General features: G+C 47.6%; 1 protein-coding gene across 7 annotated transcripts in view; it reads right to left on the minus strand.

Annotated features, from left to right (window-relative positions):
- LOC120296999 (rho GTPase-activating protein 39-like) overlaps positions 1 to 14,663 on the minus strand; it is a 130,753-nt gene that overhangs the window by 3,744 nt on the left and 112,346 nt on the right. For all 7 annotated transcript variants that reach the window (XR_005553652.1, XM_039319102.1, XM_039319098.1 and 4 more), the window contains exons 7-9: positions 1,909 to 2,108; positions 1,230 to 1,321; positions 524 to 693 (exon numbers count right to left, since the gene is read on the minus strand). Coding sequence is in view for 6 of the 7 variants with exons in the window: in XM_039319102.1 (XP_039175036.1) it covers positions 524 to 693; positions 1,230 to 1,321; positions 1,909 to 2,108 (462 nt within the window). In the remaining variant the exon portion in view is untranslated. The remainder of the gene's footprint in view (positions 1 to 523; positions 694 to 1,229; positions 1,322 to 1,908; positions 2,109 to 14,663) is intronic.

Below are 14,663 nucleotides of genomic sequence, written 5' to 3' on the forward strand. Positions count from 1 at the left end.
GTAGATAGCCTTGCACTGAAAGCTGATGATAGAAGAAATTTAGATTGGTGTTTCATAAAATCTGCAAATGTAATGTGAAATGATGCATCTAGAACAACCATATAGATCAGTGGTTTTCAACCTGTGGGTCGGGACCCCATTTGGGGTTGAATGACCATTTCACGGGGATCGCCAAACAACGCAGTCCGCCATTTTTTCCCTATTTTCTTTAGCTGTGCTACTCCCTTTTATTCTATTGGCTTTTGAAAGCCAATAGAATAGACTCTCTTGAATAGAGTCTAATTCTATTGGCTTTCGAAAGCCAATAGGAATTGTCCAGGCTGTCTCTGCCCTGCTGATCCCGCCAAAAGTCCCATTCTGCAAATGGTGCTGCACCAGTTGAGTAGTCCTCAACTTACGACCGGTTGAGTAGTCCTCGACTTACGACTGGTTGGGGGTCGCGGCATTGAAAAAGTTGAGAACCACTGATATAGATTCTGCTTTTTTAGAATGATTCCTGCTAAGACATTCTATATCTATGTACCTGTAAAAAGTGGATGAGGTAACATAAGACCAATTTATTGAGCTCTGGCAGAAGTTCAACTACAGCCACTGCAGCATCAGGATTCTCATAGTTGCTGACACATTCCTTGTAGAATTGTTGTGGGATGACAGGCTCTTCCAGTTCCCGGTACCACAGCTTTAGCAAAGAAGCTTCAAGGACAAGAAACAACCCAGAGACAATTATAGCATGCTGTCTGTTTTACCAACTTTATGTATCTGTGTTTGTGTACCATGCTTATACTATCTTGAAATTGCTAATGTGGTTATTATATTTTTGTGATTTAATATAAACTGCTTTGATGTGCTAGCACTAAAATAAGTACATAAATGTATAAATAATATGTGGTGCTTACTGTTCCAAAGTGGATCTCTGAGTAATCACAATGCACTTTCCTCCTCTTTCTAGATAAATAAAACAACTGACTCTATCCTTTCTAAAATGAAAAACAGCACCATATACTGAGCTCCACTGGTTCAGGCTTTTGACAATCACAGGACACAAATCATGAACAGAAAGGCTTAGGGTAGCAAATATTCTCTTCGGAAGCAATTATTAAAAGTTTTGTAGAAACTGAAATAGACAGGAGACATATAGGAGATATATATTTACAACTTAAAACTATTAACCAAACTGAGATGTCCAACTACATTTTCAATAGTTTTGCTGTTCTCTTATTTCTCCATACCTGGTATATTGGGGTCACTAAGGTTGTTAGGAATCTTCCACTGATCCACCTGTAACTTTAGAGCATTGACTTCATCAATATCACCAGGAATTCTGAAAGCATAGACAGACAACAATGAAGCTGAATTTCAGAGGCAGAAAATCATACACACACAGAAGAAAGTGCGATTAGTATCACAAATAAAAAATATCTGCAGCAATTCTAAGAGGTAGATACATATTTAATAATAAGTAGACAACCCATGATCTGTTGGGTCATTGTTTCACAGATATTTTCTTACCTAAACAGAGAAACTGAATGACTAATAGCAGCCTAAAATGTATCTTGAGTGATTTCCAATTTCCTGCCAGCTTCCTTGTAGTCTGACAAGGAGCATTGGAAACCTTCCTTCCTTCCTTCCTTCCTTCCTTCCTTCCTTCCTTCCTTCCTTCCTTCCTTCCTTCCTTCCCTCCCTCCTTCCCTCCCTCCCAAGTACTAGTATAAACGCACTTGTTTGGAAGAAGAAGCTTGTATGATGCTTGCATTTCCTATAAGTATATATTATTCTAAAACTCTAATGAAATTTTAGACACCTACTCTCAAGAAGAAGAAATATGATATGTGATCAAATATAGATGAATGATCTAGTGTTGCTGGCTGTCACTAGTGCATCATTTAAACAGCTGAGTTAGACATTCACCTAAATATTCCCTCAGTCTGTTCTCCCCCGAGTCGCAGTACTTGCTGAGACAGCTGTGTTTGTACCCAGGGCAGCTTGTTATCTGGATACATGTCCTGCTGCCTTGACATGATTTCTTCAAGTGAGCTGCCAAACAATGAAGGTGTCACAATAGCATTCTTGGCATGAATTATCTCCTCAACTGTAGGCTTCCGAAGACCCTGTAAGAACAAAATTTAAAAAACCTTAAATAAACTTTCAGTGGGTTAGAAGGATGTTGTACTTCAGTTTCCATTTAGATGGAATGGTCAGACAAAAAAAGCATTTTTATAACCTTTAAAATATATTATCAGAAGAAGAAAGATGGGGATTTCAAAAGAAAGGTTATTTGATTTAAAAAAAAACAACAGATACAAAATTGGATACTAAATATACCCATGATTTTTCTTTTTAGGAATATACCAATTGACAACTTTTGAAGGAATATATGTATTAACTGATCACTTTTAAGCGTATGTGTATGTGTGTATGTCTCTCTCTCTCTCTCTCTCTCTCTGTGTGTGTGTGTGTGTGTGTGTGTGTGTGTGTGTATCTCTCCATCTCCATCACAAAATTTCTCTTTGGAATATGCAATGTTATGCAGAAATAAAAAAGCTCAAGTCAAAGAATTAAAAGAATGAAATAATAATAAATATAGCTAAAAAGGAATTTATGAAAAAAAAACCACTATACTTTTTCCATAGCTTTCTAACTTTGTGAAGGCTATTGGCTTCCACTATACCCGTGCTACACTTTATACATATTATTTCATCTTTAAACTTTTGTTTATAGAAGATCTTATTAACTTTACCCAGTCATAAATTTCTTGGTCTTCCCTTTCTTGACCGATTCACTCTTGCTTTGTATACATCCTTGACTCATTTTCTTTAAATGAGCAAATCACCTCACTGTATTTTTCATACCACTATTTTGAAAGTTGTACTAACTCTCAGTTAACTTCTAGTGCAATTCAAGGTGCTGATTGTCACTTTTAAAGTTCTATGTGGCTCAGGGCCTAATCAGAGCTGCTGGGATGTGCTATACTGCATTCAGCTGCTGCTAGAATTGTAAGTCTTGGGAGACTCCACCAGGAAAGTAGCAGCCCGTGCGCCATTATTATATAACTAAAAATAAAAAACAGCAGCAGTATATTCAGGGCAAGTGCATCTGAGATTCCCTGTATCTAAGAATGTCTGGCTTAGTTCAGTGCAACACTTGCTTTGCAGTTGTCTTTCGCAGTACCCTTTTCAAACTTGGAAACTGTCTTTTTTCCAGCATGAGGATGGAGACTCCACAAATGGGTTTTGACTGTCTTCCTGCCCAATTAGACTAAGTCTGACAAAATAGCCACGCCTCCTGATGTGCCCTCTATTTCCCAGACATGACTTAGTCTTCAGCCCATCAGGACATGATGGTGTTGGCTCCTTTATCAGACTTCTGGGCAGGTTGTATAATTTTCCTTCTTTCCCCTTCGTAGATTATTCATCTTATTTTCAGCGCTGGGATCAGCGCTGATTCAATTGCCCACCAATTAGATCCCTTATCCAGATTAAAATAAATCCCAGCTAATTAGATCTAGATTTCAAAATAAATTCCAGCTAGTTACAGAACTTCCCAAGCTGGGCTCAGCGTTCCAGGAGGGAACCAAGAGCCCTCTGCAATTCAGCTGAGAAACAGCCAAACAAATGCCGGCCGCAGATCAGCTGAGAGTTGGCTGGCGGAGCACCAGTCAAAGGCTGCCTTGCTAGTTCATCCTGGCACCGTTCGCAGCCTCCCAAGATTTTCGGGCGTTCAGCCTTATAGCCGGCACCGTCTCAGCCTCTCAAAAATTTTGAGCGTTTAGTCTCGTAACCAGCGCATGTAGGAGAGCAGGAGGAGAACAGATGAGGCTCCCCAGCCGAGCCGCGGACCCAGGGATTCCTCTGCGCTCCCAGTTTCGACACATGGTTGCCATTTTGGACCACGCGGCCGGTGCAGCAGGGCGAGTTTAAAACTACCGCCTTAGGTGAGCACCAGCTGATAAGCAGATCAACAGTAGGAAACCAGTCCGGAGGCTCTCCAGCTGAGCCTCGGACATAAGGCATCCTTTGTTTGGGGTCAGCCTGTGGCCGCCATATTAAACACACAGCAACACAGACTCATCCCTTTTCAAATCTCCCGCCTCAGCTGGAAGCCAGCTGATCGCCCAGCCCCGCACAGAGGCAGTGTTCTCCTAAATTGAATCAATTTAAACATCCAGCACCATCAATTGATTAAGGAGAAATCATTGAGCAATTTATTCTAATTCTAATCATAATCAGATGATTGGCCCTTAAAAATTAATTAAATTAAATTAGCTAATTCAGCAATAATCAATGTAATCAATTTTAAATAAGTTAATTACTGAATTAATTAATTAATTAAAAGTTAATCAGGCAAACAAGTTAGATAATCCGCTGCCAATAACAGAGACGAGATGTCGGTGCTCGCCAAATTTGTGGTTTTGGCCGCCCCATCCGCCTGATCACCGCGCTATCAGTGCGCCCTCAGGCAACTTATAAAGCCATCAGGAGCAATTGGTGTGAGAGAGGCCCACTGGTCCAGTGTCCACCATTGTGTAGAGCAATACTGGCCCAGCCAGTACCTGGGATCAAGACCATACCCAGCACTCAGCTCCCAGTCCTCAGGAATGATGGCAGACAATGCGGTACCTCAGGCTGCACAGCAGGCACCCTGCACCCCGGTGCCACGGAACAGCAAGTCCTCCAAATTGAAGGCTGCAGGGAAGCTTAAGACCAAAGCCAAGGCTGTTCCTGGCAAGAAGCCTTCTAAGGCAGCAGAGAAGGAAGCCAGCAGGATACATCTGGCATTGGAGAAGCAATTCTCCAAGGTCCAACAACTGGACACCAGTGAAACAGCCCAGGTCGCCCTGGTCCCACATGATGGCTCACTATTCAACCCACAACAAGCCCCATCTGGATCACCAGCTCAACAGGCTTGGTCCCCGGCAGGCGAGGATAGACAGGGTGAAGGACCGCCTCTCAGGTGGAAAGACCCCAAAGGGTGGCCCCTTCGCCCAGGTCTCACATGACACCAAAGGCCACACGCACAGTCATAACGGCCAGCCCCTGTGCCGCTGAGCCCCAGGGGATACGGCCAGAACAGTTGCAGGTGTTACTGGCTCAAGCGTTCGCCCAGGGAATGGCGTCTTCACTCAGCCAGGGAGCCAGACCAGAGTTTTCCTCTACTAGGGCCCCTCAACATTACCAGGCTGAGACCCCGGGGTACCCTGAATCTATCTCTTCCGATCACTCCTCACAGGAGGGAGATTCTAGCTCAGAGGAGAGCAGGTCAATGGACATTCTTTTATCAGAGGATGAGGAGACCATCTCAGATCCCTCACCTTTCATGGGTCTTTTCGACCTGGCCCTGTTCAAATCACTTCTCCTGAAGGCAATCACTGCGGCCAAAATTTCCCCCAATCCAGAACCTCAACAGGTGCCTTCTCCCAGTCAGAGCTCAAAGCCTTTTTTCTGTGAGCCGACGGTCACGGAAAGACATATTCCTTGTCTCCCATTCTTCCTAAATACCATCCAGAAGCAATGGGGGACCCTGGGCACCTTTCCATCTATGGGGGGGACGGACAAGAGGTTGTTCAATGTCGCTCCAGCATTATCAGAACTCCTGGAGGTCCCGTCCGTTTAAAATTCTCTAACTCCAATTCTTTCTTCTTCCACGGTGTCAGGAGACATGGCTGAGGACAGGAAATCTGAGTTTTCCTTACGCAGGTCTCATCAAGCAGCAGCATGGTTGGTCAAGGCATCCACCTCCACCTCCTTCTTTGCCAGAATTTCCATCATATGGCTTCATGAATTCCAGGCCTTGATTCCCCCAGACCAGGTTTGTGCTCATCAGAATCTGGATAAGTTAGTGGCCACATCTGAATACATGGTGGACGCATCACTACATGCTGCAAGATTCTCCTCCTGAGCAATAGTCTCCAATGTCACGGCTTCTGGATGTCAGGCTTCTATGGCTCAAACACTGGCAAGCGGACCTAAAGTCAAAGTGGCACCTGCCTTCCGCCCACTATACCGGCAGAAAGCTGTTTGGAGAGGCGCTCAACCCTTAGTTGAAAACGGACAAGCGCAAAGTACTGGCCACCTCAATAGAAGGGCAGACAGGCAGGCCAACCCATACCTGCGTAAGACGCCTTTTAGATCAGACTCTGAATCGGAGTGGATCCCAAATAACCACCCTTTCCACTCAAGCTCCAACCGCCTGGCCGAGCGCCCCGTACCGAGGTCGCAACAACAATTCCAGGCCAAGCGGCCTTTTCGAGGCAGGGGTGGCTGCCCCTTCTGAAGAAACAAGTGACTCCAGGGTGGCCCTCCCCTTAGGAGGCAAACTCTCCCTATTCACTCGCGAATGGGAGGCCACCACCACAGACACATGGGTGGTCAATACAATCAGGTATGGTCTTTCCCTTGAGTTTGCTTCCTATCCCGCAGAACGGTTTATTTCTTGCCCAGTTCCCAGAAACCCCACCAGGATAGGCTTCATGAGCGAGGCCATCCATCATCTTCTGAGCCATAGAACCAGTCCCGGAGGGGCAACAAGGAAGGGGGTTCTATTCCATCCTCTTCGTGGTCCCAAAAGCTTCGGGAGGATGGAGAGCCATCCTAGACCTGAAAGGACTAAACTCACATCTGGTCTACAAGAGGTTCAAGATGCAAACACTCAAATCCATTCTGGCCAGCATCATAAAGGATGATCTCCTGACATCTATCGACCTCACGGAGGCTTACCTTCATATCCCCATACTCCCCAGCCATCGAAGATTCCTCAGGTTCTGCTACGCGAACCATCATTACCAATACAGGACCTTGCCATTTGGCCTCGCCTCTGCCCCAAGGGTGTTCACAAAGATATTGGCAGTCCTGACCGCCCACTTAAGACTGGTTCCAATAAGGATTCAATGCTACCTGGACGATATCCTCATCCAGTCCACATCCTTACAGAGGGCGCGTTCAGACCTGGCCTTGTCAATCAGGACACTCCAAGACCACGGGTTCTCAATGAACTTCCAAAAGAGCCAGACGGAACCCTCAACCCATCTTCTACACCTAGGGGCGATCATAGACACAGGGTCTATGCAGGGTCTATCTTTCACCAGAATGTCGAGGATGTCACATGTTCCGACTAATGAAGCACTTCAAAGAACTTTCAGGCATGTTTCCTAAAGTCTTTATTTGCAGAGCTACAAATTTTGCCGGTCACCATGTTGGACTGGTTAATGCCAGAATCTGAACTTCCGGTCGCTGGCATCAAGCTTTCCTTGCTCAACCCCTCCCTTCTCATGCAGTCACAGGTCACATTATCCAATTAGTGAGAAGGTCAAACGTTTACTTCCTCTTTCTTTCCCGGGCTTTTTTCCCCCGCCCAGTCTAAGCTAAGTATTAACCCAATAAATGCCAGACAGTTTTGCATATTGTCAAAGCAAGAATATACAGTATTTGCAGCATTGACATCCGGCCCCCCTTACAAGAAGGACAGAACCTGTAAAGTAAACAAAAGCATATGTTAAGGGTTATCTTTCGGTTTGTTGGGGTGTTTCACATGAAACCTTTTGATCAATCTGTCAGCGTTCACTTCACTAGATTTCACCCATGTGGCTTCAGACAATGGGTCTCCCTTCCATTGTACCAAGTACTGCAATTTCCCCTACTTTCAGGTAGGTCCACTATAAGGTCCATAGCTATTTCTTCCCAGGGTTGAGAAGGGTCTGCCACGGGTTGCAGTAACCCAGGAGTTTTCCCCGGGATTCTTTTCATTGTAGCACATACAGTACAACTTTTTACAAAGTTTTCCACGTCCTTTTTCAGCCCCGGCCACCAAAATTGCCGGCGGGTGAGGTGTAGGGTTTTCAAATATCCAAAGTGTCCAGCCTGCTTTACATTGTGGCTGTGTTTGAGAACATTTAGACGGAGCGCTTCTGGCAAATATAACTTCCCCCCTTTGTAAGTCAAGCCATCCCTGCATGTTAGGGACGCTTGATTATCTTTGAACCATTGGTCAGTGAGGAGCTCTCGTTTTATTTTCTTCACTCCAGGGTCATCCGGATTGGGGACCCTGCGAGGTGTAAGTTGAGTGACAGTTTGTGGATTGGGAATAATTGCCTCGTTAACCTGCTCTCGTTCACTTTTGTACTGGGGTAACCGGGATAGCGCATCAGCTAGAAAGTTCTTTCCTCCTGGTATGTACTTTAGAGTGAAGTTGAAGCGGTTAAAGTACTGTGCCCACCGTACTTGCTTTGGTGACAATTTGCGAGGAGTTTTCAGTGCCTCTAGGTTCTTGTGATCAGTCCATACCTCAAATGGCACCTTGCTCCCTTCTAGATAGTGTCGCCAGTTCAATAGCGCCCACCTAATTGCGAAGGCCTCTTTTTCCCAGATTGCCCATCTTCGCTCGCTCTCAGTGAATTTCTTAGAGGTGTAGGCACAGGGTTGCAGGATCCCATTTTTGTTCTTTTGAAGTAACACTGCTCCAACCGCCACATCGCTGGCGTCGGCTTGAATCACAAAGGGTTCCCCTGGGCAGGGGTGCTTTAGAACCGGTTCAGCGGCAAATAGTCTCTTTAAATTCTCAAAAGCTGTTTGACAGCTCATTGTCCATGCTAGTGGTTGGCCCGGTCGTGGCTTCCCTCCTCCTTTGCCTGTTTTGAGTAGTTCTGTAAGAGGAAGGGCAATCTCGGCAAAAGAAGGGATGAATTGACGATAAAAGTTGGCAAAACCCAGAAAGCTTTGGAGCTGTTTGCGAGTCCTTGGGGGTTGCCATTCGATTATAGTTTTTACCTTGGCCGGATCCATTTCAATACCCTCATTGGAAATTCGGTAGCCAAGATAGTCTAATTGGGTTCGGTGAAATTCACATTTTGACAATTTGACATAAAGCTTGGCATTCAATAGTTTCTTTAACACTTCTCTCACTAGCTTTATGTGATCATTCATGTTTGTGCTGTATATCAGGATATCATCAAGATACACCAAAACCCCTTTGTACAAGTGATCATGTAGAACCTCATTAATCAACTGCATAAATACAGCTGGGGCCCCCTGTAGTCCAAATGGCATGACTTTGAACTGATAGCTCCCCGTAGGGCAGTTGAAGGCAGTTTTCCACTCGTCTCCCTCTTTTATTCTCACCCGGTAGTATGCCTCTCTTAGGTTTAACTTAGTGAAGACACTCCCCTTAGCCAGGTGGGTCAATAAATCCTTTAGGAGGGGGAGGGGGTATTTATTTTCCACACTTACAGCATTGAGTCCCTTGTAGTCTACGCAGAGACGAAGAGACCCATCTTTTTTCTCTTTGAACAACACAGGGGCTCCCACGGAAGATTTGGCCCGTTCAATAAACCCCCTCGCTAGGTTCTTGTTCACATATCGCTGCATCTCCTCCATTTCGAGGGGGGACATAGCATACATCCTCGGACGTGGGAGTTTGGCTCCGGGCACCAGTTCGATGGAGCAGTCATTGGGTCTGTGAGGGGGTAGGGCATCACATTCTTTTTCACTGAACACCTCCGCCAGGTCCAAGTATTCTTTGGGGATGACTGGTTCACCTGGGGTCAGTGAGACGGCCATGTGCGCTCGCTCATTGGGTGGCCTAAGATGCCCGGTAATATCTGTTGAATCAATGGGGGGATCAGGCCCTATAGGTAGTCTCACAATTCTCATTCCTTTCTCCCACTAGATAAAAGGCTTCCATTTGTCCAACCAGGCTAGTCCCAGGATCACTGCCTCGGTCATCTTTGGAGCCACCAGGAAACGAATAAACTCCCAGTGGGCACCTATTTCTAGGCGTAAGGGCTCCGTTAATTGTGTAATAAGAGTCCCTCCCATCAGGGAGCCATCGGCTTGCTCAAATCTCATCGGTTTGGAAAGCTGTTTTGCCCTTATGCCCATTTTCATGGCAAACGCCAGACTAATAATGCAGCGGGTACATCCCGAATCAATTAGTACGTTTAAGTCTATTTGTGCCCCAGACGTAGGGATTACAAGTTTGGCGGGCAGTGAAAAAGGCAGGATTTGTTGACTCACCATTGGGTCGTTTTCTCCTTCATCGTCGCTATCAAAGAAGGGAAGAGCAGGGGCAGGTCCACCTGGAGTCTTGGCATCCTCCTGTGTGTGGGGTGTAACCTGGGCGACTGGTTCTTGCGTGAGTCGATTAGATTTTTCTCTTGGTAGCCGCTGAGCAGGTTTCTTTTGTATCGCCGGTCCTGGCTTGCTCTGCAGTCGAGGGTAGGGGACTGGACAGGTGGCCGCTCGGTGTCCTCCTTGTCCACACCGGAAACACTCGAAGGAAGGGCGTGCAGGTGGCCTGGGTCTCTCAGCCCTTGCAGTGGTTGAAGGCTTTCGTGGGGGTGATTGCTGTTCAGGTAGCTCTGGTTGCTGTTCGGGTTCCTGTGGGGGAGGCTTTTTATAGCGAGAGAGCTTAACATCCAGCTTCACGGCCGTCTGGTACCACTCCTGCAGCCGATCAGGTACTTCTCGATAGATGCAAGCCTGGGAGAGGTGATCATCTAATCCCTCGATGAAGTGATGGATGAGGGACTGCTCAGGCCACCCCTCTATTCGACCTGCCATCTTGCGGAACTCTCGCACGTACTCTAGGGCAGGCCTCCCTGCTTGTTTTATCTTGTGAATTTGTCCTGCTGCTTTGAGGCCGATGGATGGGTCTTCAAATCGTTCTCTCAGTCCTAAGAGAAAGAGATGGGGATCCTCCAATTCGAGGGCTTGCTCGCTATATAGATTGTTCAGCCATTCAGATGCTTCTCCCTCCAGGTTGGCCCCAATGACGTCAACCATGGCCCCTGGTTCCGGATAGAGATAGGCCCAGCGATTTAGATGAGAACGCACTTGGTTGAGGAAAAAAATCAGCTTCTCTGGGTCCCCATCAAACGTTGCATTGAAGGGTGGTGCAAACATAGGCTGCTGTGGCCCCCACTGGGGCTGGTTCCATGGCTGCTGGCCAGCGGGGTTGGATGGTACCCCCTGCTGCTGTAGGCCTCCCAATGGTGGCTGCGCAAGTGGGGGTTGTAGTGGTCTTCTCTGTTGTTGGACTGCAGGGGGTGGTGGTGCCCTCTGCTGCTGCTGATCATCCATCTGCTGGGGAAACCCATCTACCCATTGCTGCAGATGCCTCAGACTGGAACTCACCCTCTCTTCAGGGTTGGGGTCTCTGGCTGGCAAAGGCAGGGTCTGACAGGCTTCCTGCTGGGCTCCCCATCGCTCTTGTGGCCACCCCAGTTGCTGTAGGCCCCAACCTGGCTGCAGATTTATGCCCAGGGGTTGCACGTTTGGGGGCTGTGGCCAACCTCCTTGCTGTGGCTGTTCTCCCCCCAGCTGCTGATTTCCTGGCTTCTGTACCACCCCAAGACATTGCAAGGCCTCTATTGGCTGTGGTAAGTTCAGAGGACATGGATCAGCCACTTGCTGGGGAACCCAATTTCCCCTTTGCTGCAGAGGATTCAAACTGGGATTCTCTCTCTTAGGGATGAAGGTTTCACTTTGTAGGGACTGTTTTCTGTTTCTCATTTCTAAGTTTTGAAATCTTTCCAATGACTCACCCATAACTGTGTTATCTGTCCATGCTGCTTTTGAAGTCTTAGCTCTCAGCTGGGAAATCTGCCAAATTTCTCTCTCCCCCGACTTGCTGGCTGTCGCTTTCCCCCCCGGGGAAACTGTTGCAGCTACGGGGCTGGTTTCAGGCAATTTTTTTTTTCTCCATAATGAGATCTCCCCCGAGGCTGCTGTTGATAAATCGGGACGTAGATCGTTTGAAAAGAGTGTGGATTCTGGCATGATGTCACATGTTCCGACTAATGAAGCACTTCAAAGAACTTTCAGGCATGTTTCCTAAAGTCTTTATTTGCAGAGCTACAAATTTTGCCGGTCACCATGTTGGACTGGTTAATGCCAGAATCTGAACTTCCGGTCGCTGGCATCAAGCTTTCCTTGCTCAACCCCTCCCTTCTCATGCAGTCACAGGTCACATTATCCAATTAGTGAGAAGGTCAAAAGTTTACTTCCTCTTTCTTTCCCGGGCTTTTTCCCCCGCCCAGTCTAAGCTAAGTATTAACCCAATAAATGCCAAACAGTTTTGCATATTGTCAAAGCAAGAATATACAGTATTTGCAGCATTGACAGAGACAGTATTTGAACTCTGGTCAGACGGATACGCAGGGAGCAGAGAGTCACACTCGTCGCGCTGTCCCAACTGCTGGGGAAAATGGTATCCTGCATGAGGATTGTGCCATGGGCCAGGTCACACTCCAGACCTCTCCAGTGGTTTCTACTCCCCTTTCAGAGACAGGGTACCAGTTCCTCCAACAGGAAGGTAACCGTCCCGGCCTCAACCGTGGAGTCCCTTCAGTGGTGGACCTCCCCGGCAGTGACCAAGGGTTCATTGTTCAAGGAACCAGACAGACTTATCCTAATGACAGACGCCAGTCTGTTTGGCTGGGGGGGCCACCTAAGGTCACAGTTAGCTCAGGGCTGATGGTCTCAAACGGACCTCAAGCACAACATAAACTGGCTAGAGCTCAGAGCCATACACCTAGCACTACGCAATTTCGGCAACAGGGTGAGGGGACAACATGTCCTGATACTCACATACAATGTAGCAGCAAAGGCCCATGTGAATCGACAGTGAGGCACTCGGTCCAGAGCCCTCATGTCCGAGGCCCAACAACTGATTTCCTGGGCAGAGTCCAACCTCTCCTCCATCAAGGCAAAACACATTTTGGGGGAGGCAAATCAGCAGGCGGATAACCTGAGCAGAGCGACAGTGGACCACTCAGAGTGGTGCCTGCATCCCAACCTGTTCAGGGAGATTTCAGAGAAGTTCGGTCCCCCAGTGTTGGACCTATTTGCCTCCCCTTTGAATGCACAACTCCCAAGCTTCTTCTCCAGGTTCCGTTCCCCAGGGGCAGAACAAGCGGATGCCCTACACAGCCCATGGCCTGAGAGCCTATTCTATGCCTTTCCTCCTCTCCCTCTGCTCCCGGCGACCATCCAGAAAATAATACAGGAACAGGTGGTTTGCCGACCTTGTGAGCCTTTCGGTCTCTCCACAATGGAGGATCCCCTCAGATCGCGTAGCATTCAGCCAGGGGGTCCTTCAGCACCCGGACCCTCAATGGCTCCAGTTAGCCGCCTGGCACTTGAATGGCGGCTCCTGACAGGAGAATCCTATTCGGCGGGCATTATCTCCATGATCCAAGCCGCTAGACGCCCCTCAAACAACAGAATCTACGACTCCTCGTGGAAGAACTTCTGCAATTGGTGCACAAGGAACCACCTTGAGCTTTCAACCATCACCATACCCAGAATCCTTCAGTATTTACTGGAAGGACTAAACAAGGGCTTGACTCCCAACACTATCCAAAGGCAGGTGGCAGCTCTCTCCACGGTACTCACGTGACAATTCGGCACCATTGGCTCAGCACCCTATGATGCGATTCTTCATCAAGGGTGCAAACAACACCAGGCCACCTGTGGTTCATTGTTATCCCTCGTGGAAGCTCTCACGGGTCCTGCAAGCCCTAACCTCACCAACGTTCGAGCCCATTAAGTCATGCTCAATTCAGTTCTTAACAATGAAGGTAGCCTTCCTCATAGCCAACACATCGGCCAGACGCATGTCAGAGCTGGCCGCTCTCTCTGCCAGAGAGGACCTATGCGTTTTTCGCAGTGACGGGGTAGTCCTTCGACTGGACCCTCCTTTGTATCAAAGGTAAATTCCTTGTTCCACAGATCACAGGAGGTGATTCTTCCAAACTTTTGTCCTTATCCAGCCCACGGGCTAGAATGCCAATGGCACACCTTGGACATTTGAAGAGCATTGCGACAGTACCTCTAACGGACTTCAGTCTACTGTAAGTCAGAGGCACTCTTTATCTCCTTTCAGCCTTCTTCCATAGGGGAGAAAGTCTCAACGATTGGCAGGTGGATCAGGGCCTGCATTGCAAGAGCGTACCAGGCACACTACCTGTCAACCTCAGATCATATCACTGCTCACTCCACCCATAGCGCGGCAACATCAGCAGCATGGGCATCACAGGCATCCATTGGGGATATTTGTAGAGCGGTGACCTGGTCTTCGCCTTCCCCATTCGTGAGACATTACAAACTGGACAAATGTGCCCCCATGGAGGCATTTGGCCTGAGGGTACTCCAACAAGTGGTGCCATCAAGTGGAACACAGGCCCAGACCAACTCCCTCCCATAGGGACAGAGTAGCTTTGGATGTCCCATTCGTGGAATCTCCATCCTCATCCTGGAGAAGGGGCGTTGTCTTACCTGAATGCCTTTTCTCAGCATGAGGATGGAGACTCCACTCCCACCCCTTTTAGGTCCATCAGGGCCAGTGCTAGGGGTAGGGGAGCTAATACATTGGACTATCGTCATAGCTTCACCTTCGTCATGTCTGGGAAATGGAGGGCACATCAGGAGGCGTGGGTACTTTGTCAGACTTAGTCTAATTGGGCAGGAAGACAGTCAAAACCCATTCGTGGAGTCTCCATCATCATGCTGAGAAAGGCGTTCAGGTAAGACAACGCCCCATCTGTAAACAAATCACTAGTCTACAAGGACAGATTATTTATTTAGGATCTGTAATCTCTGCTCTTCAGGCAGAAATTAGGTGTCCAGTTCAGCCCCTCTACTCTAGTAAGCCTCTGTGCTATCAGCCTCTTC

The sequence above is a fragment of the Crotalus tigris genome, unplaced genomic scaffold, assembly GCF_016545835.1.
Source record: "Crotalus tigris isolate CLP2741 ecotype Arizona unplaced genomic scaffold, ASM1654583v1 scf7180000022411.5474196:2289641, whole genome shotgun sequence".
NCBI classification, from domain to species: Eukaryota; Metazoa; Chordata; class Lepidosauria; order Squamata; family Viperidae; genus Crotalus; species Crotalus tigris.